Source organism: Metopolophium dirhodum, chromosome 3, assembly GCF_019925205.1.
Source record: "Metopolophium dirhodum isolate CAU chromosome 3, ASM1992520v1, whole genome shotgun sequence".
NCBI classification, from domain to species: domain Eukaryota; kingdom Metazoa; phylum Arthropoda; class Insecta; order Hemiptera; family Aphididae; genus Metopolophium; species Metopolophium dirhodum.
The window spans coordinates 31,835,797-31,852,439 of NC_083562.1; the positions used below are offsets into that span (position 1 = coordinate 31,835,797).

At 31.1% G+C, this 16,643-nt stretch overlaps 1 protein-coding gene across 1 annotated transcript in view; it reads left to right on the plus strand.

Moving 5' to 3' along the window:
- The first annotated feature begins 260 nt into the window (after nt 1-260).
- Nucleotides 261-16,643, plus strand: part of LOC132941668 (G1/S-specific cyclin-D2-like) — a 44,764-nt gene continuing 28,381 nt past the window's right edge. The window contains exons 1-3 of the mRNA XM_061009811.1: nt 261-819; nt 4,909-5,124; nt 13,146-13,305. Coding sequence (XP_060865794.1) covers nt 616-819; nt 4,909-5,124; nt 13,146-13,305 — 580 coding nt within the window. The 5' untranslated portion in view covers nt 261-615. The remainder of the gene's footprint in view (nt 820-4,908; nt 5,125-13,145; nt 13,306-16,643) is intronic.

Below are 16,643 nucleotides of genomic sequence, written 5' to 3' on the forward strand. Positions count from 1 at the left end.
GTATTAGTTAGTAGGGATTAATATATTATGTAAAAACCTAAAAATCCGAACCCTCTTCATCATAACAGTATAATACAGTACGAATGTAATAATAATAATAATAATATGACGACACGGCGACGCATCGTAACACAAACGCGGCGCTTGCGCAGGGCCGGCTGGCAACCGGTACCGCGGACTGCGGCGCGTGCGATCAGCTGTTTCGACACCCAACGATGTCGGGTTCTGCATTTCAGTAATCTCTAATCAGTAGTCTCGTTGCCATCGTCTCGCGCGCACGTTTCGGCCAGACTTCGATCATCCATCCACTTGCACGGTGTGCTTAAATAAATAGTATAATATTTTGTAAAACACGTCGACCACTTGGAGACATTAAAATCCGACCAAATCTGTTGTGACAATAGTATCTACCGTCGGTAATAAGCCTTTGCCGTGTCCGCGTAACCGAAATTAATTTTAACCGTGTATACGATCTTTTTTTCTAAAAACCTTCCGAAAACGCTGATAACGTAATCGCGACAACGACAACTGGTCGTCTAACGTTTGTGTTCTCGTTGGTAGGCCGAATCGAACCATTTTATACGGTCAAACCGGTGTCGATTACTCTCGCACACGATGAACCTGATGTGCACAGAGTCGCAGACAACGTCCGAAGATAGGTGTTTCGCCGAGGACCGGACCATTTTCCGCGACGAGCGGGCCGTCAAGAAGCTGTTGGAAACCGAGTCACAGTACGTGCCCGGGTGCGATTACATGGCTCACTCGCATTCCAACCTGCAGCCTTTCATGAGACGAGTGGTGGCCACGTGGATGTTGGACGTGAGTTTTTTCGTTTATTATCGTAATCATTAAAAAATTAAATGCGTCGACGACGGCGGAAGCTTATCGTCATATAATTCACCGAGGAATGCGCAAATTTGTCCGGTGATAGTCGCGCGTCACGAGCTGCGCCAATATTAAACCGCTGATTGCAGCGCCAGCTGAGTGGCCTTTTTTTCGCCGTCCCTCTCGAATTTTTTTCCTCCAGATATTTTCGGCTGATACTCAAAACTCTCTCGTGTTGTTTTTTTCCCTACCAATATCGCAGATTTTCATACCATACTTTAATTACCTACAACACCCAGGTTAGAAACTGAATAAAACCAGCACAAAAAAATTGAATTCACCCACCCTGTTTAGGGTTGGAAAAATGTCCGCGGATATAAAAATTGTGAAAATTATCTATTTAGGTAGTATAGGTTTTTTAGGTATACCGAAATGCATGTCAGTTTTAAAACCGAGGTACCTACGGCGAAACAAGATTCATTTGATGACAAGTTATCTTATCTAATGTGTATGTATAGTAGAAATCTGTGACTGAGATTCGTATGATGTTGGGTGTCAGTGGTGGATCTATGGGGGTCATATACCCCCATGGACTTACCATAAAATTGCACGATCGCCAAGAAAATTGAATTTTGTTTCATAAAAAAATTCAAAATCCTTAATAATAATAGACAATTGTAGGTATAAATTAGAAATTAGAATACATTTTATAATATATTTTTATTTTATTTTACAATACGGGACGAATCCTATACATAATACCCAATATATAATATGTACATAAAAAATTGTCAAAGTCAAAGTCGCGTAATGCATAATATTTTGATTTTCGGTTTCAATTGACGGCGAATCCTTGAAATCTAGATGACTTTGTATTGTCGACGTTTATCGTCCTTCTGTCAACAATAAAATATGTACAGCATAAATAATGTTATTATTATTATTATTATTACGACGGGTTCGTGGCAAAAACAATAATACTTGCTCGATAATAATAATAATAAAAATAATAACAAAAAAAAATCTCCGTAAAAGAACTCATATACCTACATATATATTATACTATATAGTACCTATATATATACACGGGTACAGGTACACGTGGACTACTCGTAATTTGAATACGATCACTGCACAAAAACTTATGCATTATTTATGCCGTAATAACCATAATAAATGTGCTCATGGTTGTGGTGACTGGTGAGGAATAAGTAGGGGGTACCATGCGAGTACGCGTACCTAACATATGTAATGTGCATATTATATAATATATATTCGATTATACAGAGAGATTACCGCAACCATACTCACCCCCCGTTTTCCCCTTGATTACAAATTTCTACAAAATATACTGATTTTTGGAATTTTTTAAGTACCTATAATACCAACCATATTTTCAATTACTTACTTTGATTTGTTTATATCATCCAAGGAGTATGCAGTGGCGTTGTCTACTTATTTTTTCCAAAAGAGAACTAATCTCGTTTTACTGTAAATTGTTAAGCAGTTGAATTATTTTACAATATTTATCTCAATTTTGAGTTATTTCGATCTATTGTATAGTTTTTAAAATGCACCTATATTCCAAAGTATTATGATCCTTAAAAATGGTACCTACAACTGTTATATCTAATAATACTCGTTTAAAAATTAAATTTAGATAAGTACCTACATCAACATTTTCAAAAAACGATTCTGTGAACAATTCAGATTCAGGGATGAGTTATTTGTATGTATAGCCACTTAAATAGTATAAAAAAACCCAACTTTTTTGAAAATATGATCCAAAATATTATTCCAAAAATCAAAACTTGAATAAATTCATTATTGTAGGAAAAATTTGGGATGAGCATGTTTGGTGAATCATCCTGTATGGCTGTATTTATACACATTGTAAACCGCGTAGTTAGCAGGCGCGGATCAAGACATTTTAACAGGGGGTGCTCAAAAAAAAAATGGTTACACCTTTCTATTTTAAATTACGTAATTTTGAATACATTAATTACAAATTTATTTTATTGGTTGCTTAAATGACAGGGGGTGTCCGAGCGGCGAGTACCAATAGCCCCCCTCCCCCTGAATCCTGGCCTGATTGTATGGCTATAATAATATATTATTAAATTTTATGTTTTTGTCGGGTTGGAGAATTATTATTACAAGATCTAACTTTTGACGGAAAATATGTCGACGTCCACAATAAAGGAATAAGGACGTAAATCCAATTTTAAAATGTTTTAGTTTTTTTTATAGGTACGTCGTAGTGATTATGATGTTTTTTTGTGACTCAACTTCTCAACTCCGAGATTGAAAATTAAACATAATATTATATCAACCTAATGTTGGGTTTACCGGCTAACAAATGATTTAAATAGGTTGTAAAAATGGTTCTTCTACGATTCTCCGACCTTTAATACTCGTTACTTCCTTCGTCGGGGACGTCGATTGTCGATATGTGCATTGCATTATTTTCACATATAGGTACGTGCACGATGTCTATTTCCATATTATATACCCATGTACGGTGCCGCAGGTTCGGGTTCCTCTATTATTAAAATATACTAATTAACGTTTGTGAAGCGTTTATACGACTACGCATAAGAGAGGTGCGGACTAAGGACTAAGGTACGGCGGTAAGTCGTTCGCATTAATACCTACGTTCAAGAATGTGACGACGACGACGACTTGACGTCGCAGTTATTGTAATAATTCATATAATATTATTATGTATGTCGTATCATATTGTATACCAGTACTGTACTGTACCTATAGGTTAAAGTAGGGTGGTACTCTAATCGCTTTGTTCTGTCCAACACTTTTCCAAGTACTTATAAGTTATATTATAATATACATTATACAGTGGCGTGTGTGAAGTGTTATAGCCTATAGGACATAGGTGACCGAAGGCTTATGGCCGCGTGATGTTTTCTCAACTCGACCAATATAAAAACGGATAGGTCGTGTTATACATAATATTTAACAAACAACTGACGTGCAGGTAATCTAATTAATAATAAAAAAAAATGGATCGTCCCCTGACGACAGTCTGGTTGCAATTACATATTATTTACATCTATATTTCGATTTTTTTAGTGAAAATAAAATGCGTGACCCATACGTAATTATGTGTATTAATTAAGGCTAGGGACTTCTAGAAATCAACATATTTTTCAATCATCATTCATAATAAATATATAATACCTACTTAACAACAATTTTGTTTTTACATATTTAGCACGTTTTACTTTTTTTAATTAGTATGGTGAATGGTACAATAATAAAATAACATTATGTTGAATGATATTCCTCATTTGGTTTTTTATTATTATTATAATTTATTTATTATTTGTAATATGTGTTTGGTTTCTCTTGCGCGTGTTTGTGTTTTGAGCTCGGTTTTGAGTTACCATTGTACTATATCTCTATTTGGTTTTCACTGCTGATAATAATAATTGTTTAAGTGTTCTCGATAAAAAAATAAACCATGCGTGGATCTTGCCGACGGGTGATGATAAAAAAAAACTGTTCTTATGTAGTTCCTTGTTTCATGTTTGTACATATTATACCATAATAATATTATGTCAACTATATAAAATGTAATAAAACTATTTGGTTCATATTTTCACTTCTTATGTTTTCCTCAAAGCTATATTAATTCGATGCGGATGCAGATTAAAACTTAGCTTTAATAGGTTCAATGACACTTAAGATATTCAACCTGTACCGCTCAGTATTAGTTATTTTGTTCATCGTCGTACATGACAATATGGCACAAGTCATATTAACTGCACATATTTTTATTTTTATTTTTGCCATACGAATAAATAAATAAAATGTCATCTCTATAAGAACAATTAATTTATACAGTTAAAATTAGTTGCACCAACAAGAAAAATTAATTGAAATGAAAATATAAATTAACTATTTAAAAAAAAATAAGTAAACTTTAGCTTCATACGTGTACCTACGTACATAGATAATATTCTATAGTATAATTTATCACTACAACTTAAATAATATCCGGCATCTGTTTTTTAGACTGGTTTTTATAATGTATTTTTATTTATTATTTTATTTTTTGTATAGGTATGCGAAGAACAAAGATGTGAAGATCAAGTGTTTCCATTATCTGTAAATTTTCTAGACAGATTTTTATGTGCCTGTGACATATCCAAAACACACTTACAACTCACTGGTGCAGTTTGTCTGTTATTAGCATCAAAAGTGCGACAATGTACGGCGCTTTCTATTGAACTCTTGTGCTACTATACTGAAAACAGCGTCACTCCAGAAGAGATGAGGGTAAGTTTTAAGAAAAATTATTTGAAAGAATTCTTATAGCTCCTATGTATGTATACATAGATGCATTGTATATGAATATGAGTATTGTGGTTTAGTCTTCGAAGGAAGTCGTCTCGGTCGGCTGTATTTTCCACAATATCCTGCGATCATTATCTCAGGGGACAAAAAAATTATTAATTTCAGCTGCTTGGATATAATATCATAAGAAAAACCACATTGCAATTAAGGCGTAATACTTCGTTTCCTCAAAATCCCTAGCTTTTATTGTTATCATCTCCGTCTTATTGTCGTTTGTTCCGGTTTTGTCGTCCGGCTAATAATAATAAAATCAGTCACGGAACTTGTCTTCAACACACGATATTCAGTTTTTTGGTACTACTATAACTACTAAATTAGGCACTTAATAACGAATTGTCAATGTTATGATAGGGAGTGTAAACGTATAATTATTTATTTCCTGGTCGAGCTGATGCGTTTCCGATTCGGTAATTATGCACTGTGTATACTTGCGGTGTGTACGTAAACTTGTTCTTAATAAGATAATATGATGCAATTATATTATATTATAATATGTGGTATATTATTTTATATTTTACACAAAACTAATAAAAACCTGTTTTATTTTATTGTCATTTTGTGTGAAATTTTCGATCTAGGATTATCGTAAAAATATTGGGTGGGTGACGGGGTTGCTTGTTTAATTTTCAATTACTATTAGTACTGCTCTCTACATTTATTTTTGTATTAAATATTAGTTATTTATATTAGTATAAAATGCATTGTCATCTATCGAATACTTTTTTACGGACTAACTATTTTTGACAAGTTGTAATAATATATCCTACAATTACGATTTTTTCATTGAAATTTGACTATAGACAAAATATATTATAATATGCTTCAATTATAATTTTATTTTATTAAAACTCGCGCAATTTACAGTTTTAAGTATAATGATAGGTATTTTAAGTAATCAAGTAGGTATTATAATTATGTTTGACATTTGCATGGTGTAGAAAAACACCTTGGGCAATATCGGTAACTCCATGTGTCCATTATTTTTATTGCGTTTGTTTGTCCAGAAAAGGTCCGGTCCTTTTTCTCAACAGTATCGTGAGAATAATACCATTTTCGTCGTCATTTAATGCAGCATATTTATACATCGGAAACACGTTTGCGGCTACAGGGACAGCTTACTTATTCGTATATTGTATATTGTACGTATACGACGGGCGTGTCAAATATTTTTTGATATTATTGTGTCCTACAATGGAAACATTTATAACGCGTTGGTACATGTTTGAAATGTTGTCGGCCGTCCGGTTTTTGGGTTTATGAACGGGGTAGTGAACTATATTTTTTTTGTTTCCTACCCCGGACTACACACACGGTCAAATGTCCTGCACGGGGTTCTCTGCGTGCTTATATAAACATGCGCACTTCCTCGTAAGAGTGTACATGTGAATCGGGGCGAATTCAACGCGCACTTGTATATCGCAAAATACAAATAGATATTTTATGTGGTAGGCAATAAGTATAAAAAGAAGAGACCGGTCAACGGATTAACCCGGTATAGCCGTATTGGTATACCCATATTATGGTTTTTTTTTGTGTTGACCTGCGTTGCACAATGTTATTTGTGATGATAAGGAAAAACCTGTAGTTCGTGTTTGCCAGCAGTGTTTCGAGCAGTATATCAGGCGCATTTGCGCCACACGTCTTTGTACTTTCCCAGCTCAGAAAACTTTTGTAAACCCCATATTATAGATGTGCGTTTATTTCCAGTTTTTCTATTTGTTTGGTATATATTTTAATATGGTTAATATTTTCTTTCAGAAAACTAATAGGGCTAACAATTAGTTACGACTCGCGAATTATTCAATCATTTTCGAAGCTATCATAATTCATAATATTATGGTGACTATAATAGTATAATTAATTTTATCAGGCCAAATTAAAGTTGTAAATTTCAGTTCAGTATAAAAAAATAGTACCAATATTTATTTAACAAGTATGAAAAAATGCGTGGAATACGATTTTTGTTGTTGATCATAAATTATACTGATTTAATTTGTTCGTTAATATATTAAACCTTTTGAATTTTAATACATGAATTATTATTTCGTACACATAAGTCGTATAAATAATAAGTATTTTGACGGTTCGTATTATAGGTATTATGTAACGGCGATGATACATTGCGTAGGTCAAATCGGTGAACCGTCACCGTGAAAAAAAAGTCCCATGATAATAATTCTCTTTAACCAATAATATTTCATATTTAATAAGACACATAGGAAGAAGTTATATCATGGACCTCGTCTAATGAGATTTGAATACGCAAAGGATACGTCCGCGACCAACCGGTACGGTCGATTCGTTCCGTGTCACCGGATACCCATTGATTACGACGCGAAATCGATAAATCAGCGAGATAATCCAACCCCTTTTACGCATTATATGCCCTTTACTAATGGCCGTTTCCCGTACGCATTTTTAGCGACACCACACGTATCTGACTGGTTTATTCCGTTAAGTTCCTTAGAAATGCTTTTATATACAGTCACTGTTTTGAAACTTGTTTTATTTTTTAGTCATATATATTGCCTAAACGTACTTAAAGCTAACCTAAGAAAAGGAATTTTTTCTCATACCTAAATACTTAGAATTTAGATTCTTATTAAGACTTCAAATTTATTGCTGACAAAATAAAATAAAATGTTTTTTTCTAAAACTTTCTCTGAAGCACTAGTGTAGGTACCATATACAAAATTATTTTTCATTTATCAATCTACACACGTTTCCATAAACGACTTCAAACCCATACAAACCCTCTTATAAAAGACCTCTCTATCCTTACACTCCCAGGAAACCCTAACCGTAGGTTAAAAAGAAAGTGGTGCCGTGACCTTTTGCAAAACTTTAATGTCTAACTCTCTGAATAATAATAATTAAACAATTCAAATAAATAAAAAAAAAAAAAATGTATCATTAGCCAAGAACCACTAATGGGTGGCTGCTTATTCAAAACAACCATGTTCTAATATTTACTTTTATCATATAAGCTTATTGTGCTCAAATAGTACAGATTGTTTATGCCAAATAAAAAATAAAAAAAAAAAAAAATTTATCAAATAAAAGAATATATTATATGGAAATTGGAAACTATATTGTGTTAATACATATTGTGTTGACCGTAAATAAATATAAATGAAAATATAGTTAATGTATGACTTATGCTGGTATTATCTTATAAGTTATAATACTTATCATTTCAATATTTTATGCCATAAAAATGTAAATCGGTTCTATCTGTATGTCTGATGTCAGAATGATTTGTCTTTTATTTATATTATTGACTAACTATAAAATATGATGAAGACTAAAATATTATGAATAATAAATATTATCAATCCCAAAATATCTGTTTGCTTCTGTAATAGTATAATTTTCATATAAATTTAATATGAAATTTATAAATGAATTATAAAAGAAAAATAAATAGTTTAAAAATAATCTTATAACGCTGTTAAAAAAAAAAAATTTATAATTTTATATTTTGTTTTTATGATCACCAAATGATAAAACTTATTTATTTGCTTGAATTTTACTTAAAATGCGCAAAGTTGTTTTTGGGTATTAAATATTGACCAATATTATGTATATGAGAAAAAATAATGGTTTTTATTTTTTTTTTATTGTACACAATTTGTAAACTTTATTTTACATAGTTTTAGTTTTAAACAGTATTTATGCAATAACCCCTTTACGGCTTATATTATGTGATTTTGTATTACCGGAAATTGATGCGTCATAACAATATTTCAAGGAGTCTTAAAATGCTTTTGAGTTTGATGACCTAGTTAATATAGGTCAATATAGGCTACCTATAGTTTCCTGTCAGATTTTTTAGGAAATAGAAATTCTTTTATTCGAACATAACGGCATTGTGTGTAGATATAAGGTATTCAACCCTTTCATTCTTTCCCACCTCGTTTCCCACACACTGTATGCGGACATATTTTCCTTTCAATAATCTTTTTCAATCGAACCTTTATGGCCTAATTACAATATCCTGTTGTATTAAATAAGATTTTATTCTCTATTCGTGGTATGTAAATGGACAAGACAAGATGTACTTCGTATATATCGATTACAAAACACCCTTTGTTCGACCAAACATTTTAGTACACCGACCCACGCTATTTGTCGGGGTCATGGTTTGCTAGACATGTGTTTAAAATCATCTTTTTTTTTAGTAGTATAGAAGGATGTTTATGCCCAACTTGTGGTCGCCATACAACTGTTATGCCGCGTTTCCTGATGGATTCTTCTATTTCCCTTATGCGTCTATCGTAACAGGCAATTAGTTCCACCGAAAGTATTATTATGTTTTCACTCTTTCCAAAGAAAAACTTGATATCTACAATACCACAGGGACTATATAGAATGATAAACAATTTATTAGGTTCACATAAAATGTTTTCCCATGTACCTTTTATTTTTTTAGTTTTTACGCTCGACAGCTCGGACACACGCAACATATATAGATACCCCTGCCAAAAGAAAATATTTTAATTTTAATTAATATTTCATAAAATATTGGTTAAATGGTTAATTAATTGCATAATGTTTCAATGGTGTTATTGTAGTATGTAAATTCCCATAATTTAGTTTTTACTATACATATAATTTACTATTTAACCATAATTACGAAGCTTCTTTGTATAGTGTTTACATTAAATAAATTAAAAAATGTATGAATTGTGAACAGTTAGCCTTATTGCGACGTATCTGTTATATTATTATAAATAAATAATTTCGTTAATACATTTCAAAACAATTCATTTAAGTCACTGCTACATGCATTACAATTATTGAACAACGCAAAATACATGAAATTAGTGCACATTAAAATACATTTAGACGTTCTTCAGTGGTTATATAGTTATAGTTCTACATCTGACTCATCAGTCATCGTTGGGCTTGAGATACGTAGTATATCCTAAATCAATCTTTGAATACATTTTTTTCCAAACATGATGCAAAGATCGTTGAAGACTAAGTCACAAAAACATTGAAGCTTTTGTATTTGGGTAATTAAAATGAAAAACATGAAAGATATACACAAAAGGCAGGATGGACGATTTCCAACATGTACGAAAACAATAAACAATTTTTCACGGACCTGTGGCTTTGAAAGCGATGTGTAATTGTAGACTTATTGCTTGCATGGAGGGTTAAACATTTTCCACCCTTATTTAGCCACGGCTATCAGTCACGGGGAAGCCATCATCTTGTAAACGAGCTTGTAATTTGTCCACATATACTGGATCATTGTTTAGCAGCTTAGTGCATTCATGAAAATATAACTGTAATATCTATAATATGCAAATTTTCATTAGTTAGAGTTTGAATGTGAACCGTTTATAAGAACTTAGAAGCCATAATTTCTTAAAATAAACTGGTTGGTGAAATAAAGAAGCAGTAATTTATTATATTAATAATTATAAAAAAAATTAAATTAAATAAACTAACATTTAGAACTATTCAACAGGCTTTCTAGCTTAACATTTTAGATCGATTAAAATCTTTGATTTATTGTATTGTTATTGATGAAAATATGATTATAAACTATGATTGTTGTATACCTACCGACAATCGACTAGTATAATTTAAAACTATTATATGGGAGACCGTAAATATTATTGTTTTATTTTTGGAGAGTTATTTTATTTATTATGAATTGTTAACTTTAAAAAAAATGTTTTTCTCATATTACTTATTACTTTATTAGTTATTGTATTTTAATCAATATTAGCTATAAATGTATTAGGTAGTAGGTACATAATAGGATTAGGTGCTATATTTTTTTGTGGTTTTACTGTTGGGTTCTAGAAAGTAGTCAACGATTTCAATAAGACACAAACTTCTCTTGTTACTGTATTATGTAAATTATAAACAAAACATTCCTCCAATCCACCGGACATTATTATGAGTGGAGTTTTAGTACATTTTTGTGGCATGTTTGTGCACATGAATCAATATTATGATATAAGTACCAGAATAAGTAGGCCTAACTTGTCGAGTAGGTATAGTTTATAATAATATGTTAATAGCGTTAGATACTTAGAAAAAACAAATGTTGAAATCGAAGATAGTGAATTATTTACTCAGTACTCGTACAGAAATATAACCTACAATTTTAGGGGCCCATTTATATTTAATTTTCACTTTTGACTACAAGCAAAAATAGTTTAATTTTAAAATAAAGTATAGTACATAATTATTATGGTTCAGGATTAAATAATATTGTAATAATAAACAATATTAATTACCTATGGGTATACCTATAATATTTCGCGTGTTTGTGAATCATTTCCAATGAACTTTTCCTTATACCGCTTAATTATTTCTCAGTTATCTGCACTCTACAGTGCCCAAGTTTATTGGCTATAATTATTTTTTAACTTCACTTAGTTGCTCAGAACAGGTTCCGCATCCGCCGCAGACGAGATAGTTTCGAAACTGTGTGTACGGTACTACCAATATCCTGAACAATACCCATTGGGTTTCGGTGGGTTGTCAGGAATTTCGCAAAGGAATGAGCAATGAAAAAAAAAATCAGGAGCTAGACGTCTTTTATTGACCTACCTTAAAAAAATTCGTACATAACCTGACTGCAAATGACGAAACTGACTGCGGGAGACGATAAAACCCACGGAATTCATTATTCGTATTTGCGACTAGGATTAGGAAATATTCCCCTTCAAACTCATTGTGCATTATAGAAATATTAAAACATTAGTTAACTATGTGTGCGCTGCCTTTATCATATTTTTTATTATTGAACACATTTGTGTTTTGTGTAACAACTAACTAATCTTTCATTGTGTATTATATTAATTGTGTCGATTAAAATCGTATTTATTATTTAAATTTAACAAATATATATCTATGAAAAAATAGTACTTTAATGTAATTATAGTTACTGTTAATATTTTTATTTTGCACTAATGATTTGTAAACCTTTAAGTTACATATTTTATAAGCATCAATTTCGCTTTTATTTTTGTATGGGAAAATATTGTGCTAATATAACAGGAAAAAAAATTAACCTTTCCCCTTTGCATATAGTATTACAAAACATCGTGTTCCAGTGAGTTGTTTAAAAAACTACTTTAACGTATTTGTAGATACAATGTTTTTAATTGTTTTTCGTATTGTTTTAATGGTCTTTTGTGTTGGCGAATAATAATCATAAAACCAACAAGAAGACAGATTAGGGTGACACATTTAGTTTCGCAACTTCCCCTTAATTCACCCTCTCGAACCCATTGAATCGTTTCCAACCGTCCAGACATTCGTTGCATTAGAAAAACTCAAATTTGGTATATCGAAACTTATAGAATAATTATGTATCGACATGCGTGTTTTTTTTTTTAAAAGGCTCCCCCTCCAAACAAAGACTTCAATGATTAATAAAAAATAAAAAACGTTAAGGATATCCGCGCAATATTTATTTTCTCTCGGATCCACGCGCAACATGGATTAAATGCTTTAATCTTTAATCGTTTTTATGATTTTGGAGTAATCTTATAGTAAAATCACCTATTACAAAAAGTATAGAGGATATAAGATTTTTGAGGGTTTAACATATTGGTTTTATATTTTATTATTATTTAACTTTGAGAATTAAAAAAATAAATTTTAATTTTTTTGATGTTTGAATTGTTTTGAGACAATATTTAGACAAATCAATATATTATCATACCTTCAAAAATATTATTCTTTATAATTGTTGTAATGTGTGATTTACTCTAAGATTACTTAAAACAATGATTATGTGTAAATGCGGTTTTTTCTATGTTGCGTGTGTGCCAGAGAGAGAAAACAAACGGTGCGCTGACTTGAGGTCCTCAAATATGGTTATATTATACAAACAAAAATATATACTACCTGCCTATTACCTATACTTATTTCGACTTATAATTAATATTTAAATATTTTATTTATTCTAGGAATGGGAGTTGTTAGTTATCTCTAAATTGGAATGGAGAATTGTAGCAGTCACCAGTTTCGATTACGTGGATCATATTATGGAACAAATTAAGTGGAAAAGACGTAATGATTCGATGCTCAGGAGGCATATGTTGACGCTCATCTCTTTCTGTTATATCGGTAAGTACTGCTGACGAAAGTTTATAAGCAATAGTAATAGTCAATAGACAATAGTGTGTATACAGATTTTTATTACATTTTATCAGAGCTCAATGACCGAAAACTAGGTGACATTAAACTAATTTAGCCCACATTTGTTTTATTAGTAATTATAATTATCACAGGTTAATATAATATAATACATAAATTAAAAAAAAAAGTTCATTATGATGATAAGCCATGTTGTTGTAACAGTTGTTCCTAAAGTGCGGACTTAATAATAGGTACCTCCGTGTTTTTCCTTCAATGCAGTGCACAGAAAAAAAATCGTCATGGATCCAATCATAATAATTATAGTAAACATTGAAGATGTCAATGTATACAGGTGGGATTTATTGTTTAGTTTTCATTTATTTCGGCAATGACAAATTATTGTCCTTCAAAGACACGAGTAGTCATGATACTACGTAGGTACCCCTTAAATATTAAAAGTAACTATTAATATAGTAGTCGTAGTTGTAAGTGTATATATGTATAAAATGCAGTATTCGTTGACGAACGTTTCGCTTTCCGCGGCTATTCACCTCGGTTGCAATGTCAACTCGTTAATTTACATGTTTTCGGGTTACAAATGAACTCTAAAACATTATTTAACGATTATTCATATGCGCATGTCTGTCTCGGTGGCGTTAACATAAACGTCCAAGGTCGGTTTGGGGCTTTTAAATCGAAACATGTAAAAAAAAAATTAATAAAACACTGTTTGGAAAACCATGAGCAGAGGGTTCTTCAATAATATCGTTATCTATGTACCTATGTTTGTTTCCATGCACAACAATATACAACAATAGTCTAATTGTTTTTATATGTGTGCAAAAAAATGTGGATTTAATACACTTTTATAGTTATATTAAAAATTTGCGTTTCGCCGATTGTACCTAATACGTTACATGATTTAAAGTTTTTTACTTTTTATTATTTGTGACTATCGTGCAAAACCTATAGGTATAATAGTGATGGTCTACAAAATAATAATATGTTCATTTTCATGGCGTTCAATAACCTCGCAATTACATTAATAATTATACAGCTCCTATATCATTCAAAATATAATACTCTTCACTGGTTATATAATGCGTATTCAAAAGTATACAGTGTTTAACATTTTTATATATTCATTATTATTTTTTATTTCTACGAATTCGACGAAAATGCGTTTTAAATATTTCACACATACCTACTAGCTTACAGTACATACGTACTCGTTTATAGAGACTTTAATAGTGGATATCCTTTAAAATATTTGTTTTGACTCTTTTGTATGTTTGTTTTTGTACTGATAACTTTTCATTTTCATACAAATTATTATAATAATATTTATTTATTCAATATTTTATGATGTAATTAGATATACTTAGTAAGTAGGATTATTATGTGCATTCTTTTCGCATAATTGGAAACAGATGTAGTTTGCAGTTATCTTTTATATTTTTTTCTCAAATAAATCATACGTCATAATATAGCCATATTATAGGTATTAGAATCAAACAGCTTGTTGTAAAATTATAATTTTTCAGATGTTTAATATTTCTTTGAGAACGGTTGAGAGATTACTTTATGATTTATATTTAACTTGCCCATATACATTATAGTATTTTGTCTAGTAAGTTTTATGAGCTAAAATATGAATTTTTAGTGAAATTTTCAATTATTGACAAGTCCGCTTGCAGCAATGTCTGTGTCGAAATAAAGTTTTTACACATTCATTTCGTACTTTGGGCCGGTTGATATAGGCGAATTTATTTTTGTCCCACCCCCCGCCGCACACACACGCCGACTGACTGGAGAGTGCTACGTTATTTCGCAGCTGCTCTGCGCACATTGTATAATATTATATTATAATATATAGGTATGAAGCTATTGTACGCACACAGGTACTATTCGTATGACTACTGCAGGGCCTTTCACAAACAATATAAAATATAAATAGTAAAGAGCAAAAGACCTTTTAAAAAAAAAAGCAGATAGGTAAGGTTTCCCCCTATTTAGCACGCGCTGTATGCACCACCATTCCCCTCCGACCGTATTCTTGCTACCGGTGGTGTGTTTTGATTTAGTAAATAGCTCCAGGACTGACGCCCGAAAAATGAGTGGAGGAGTGGGGATCACACATCTGCCGCTAGACGAATTTCTATACACTATAACTATATTATGCATGTCATTACACGAAGTCGAACAATCTAATTAAAATATATCGGTAGTATTCTACCGTAAATAATATTAATTGTTTAGTATCCATATATTATAATGGTAGGTACTAATAATATTATGTACCAGCAGTCTGCAAATTTTAGTCAAATAATTATTAAGTTGCGTTTTTAATAATATTAATTTAGTATCGATATTTAAGATCGATAGTTTTTTATTACCTTTTCCGTCAAACTTGACAATAATCTCATGGTTGTCACTAGTCTGGTCTATTGTTCTAAAGAAGATTTAATATCGAGATAATAATCTTATAAGTAGGTAGTTTTATTTTTGCGTTGAGTTATTTATGATTTATTATTATAAAATTTCTAATTTCGATTTGTTACATTCTAGTCTAATTTTAATTTTCCATGCGGGTCATGTCTGGCATGAATCACTCGAAAAGGGAAAATATTTAAGTAGTTAATTTGGCAATGGCATTTAATTTTGTTTTTATACTGGCTGTCACGTGTACTTTTGAAGTAGAATAACTATATTCATCTATAAATGGAATATGGATACTTATTGTTAGTTTCATAATACCGTAGTTATATTTTCCATCAAATGCCAGGATGATTTTTGGCGCCTATAGGGGCAAAATTATTAGAGGGAAAATAATAAGGGAGAAAACTGATAATATTATAAAACAGGTATTATTCATTTATTATACTCATTGTTTAAATTTTAAACTGATTTAATTGGCTGTTGTCATTTTGATAGGTGACGACTGACGAGTCTGTAGACTTAATTATTTTGTTTTTTCATAAATAATAATAAGATCGTGTACGCTGTACATATTTTTATTTTCTATAAATATTATCAGCACCTCGTATTTTATATCTTGGTAATAACCCTCGCGACCACGTGTAATATTACAGTTTCCCCAGTCAATATAAGATACCTACTTTCCCAGTTTATTTGTTCGATTAGAGATTAATGTGAATAATATGTATTTATGAATTAATTATGTGTACATGGACATGAAACGCGTGCTCTCGACTTTTCATCGTTCGATTATTACTGTATATCAATATTATAATTATTATAAAATAAATACATAGGTATATTTTGTTCATCTGTATATAAATAATTATACGAAATCATCATCTGGT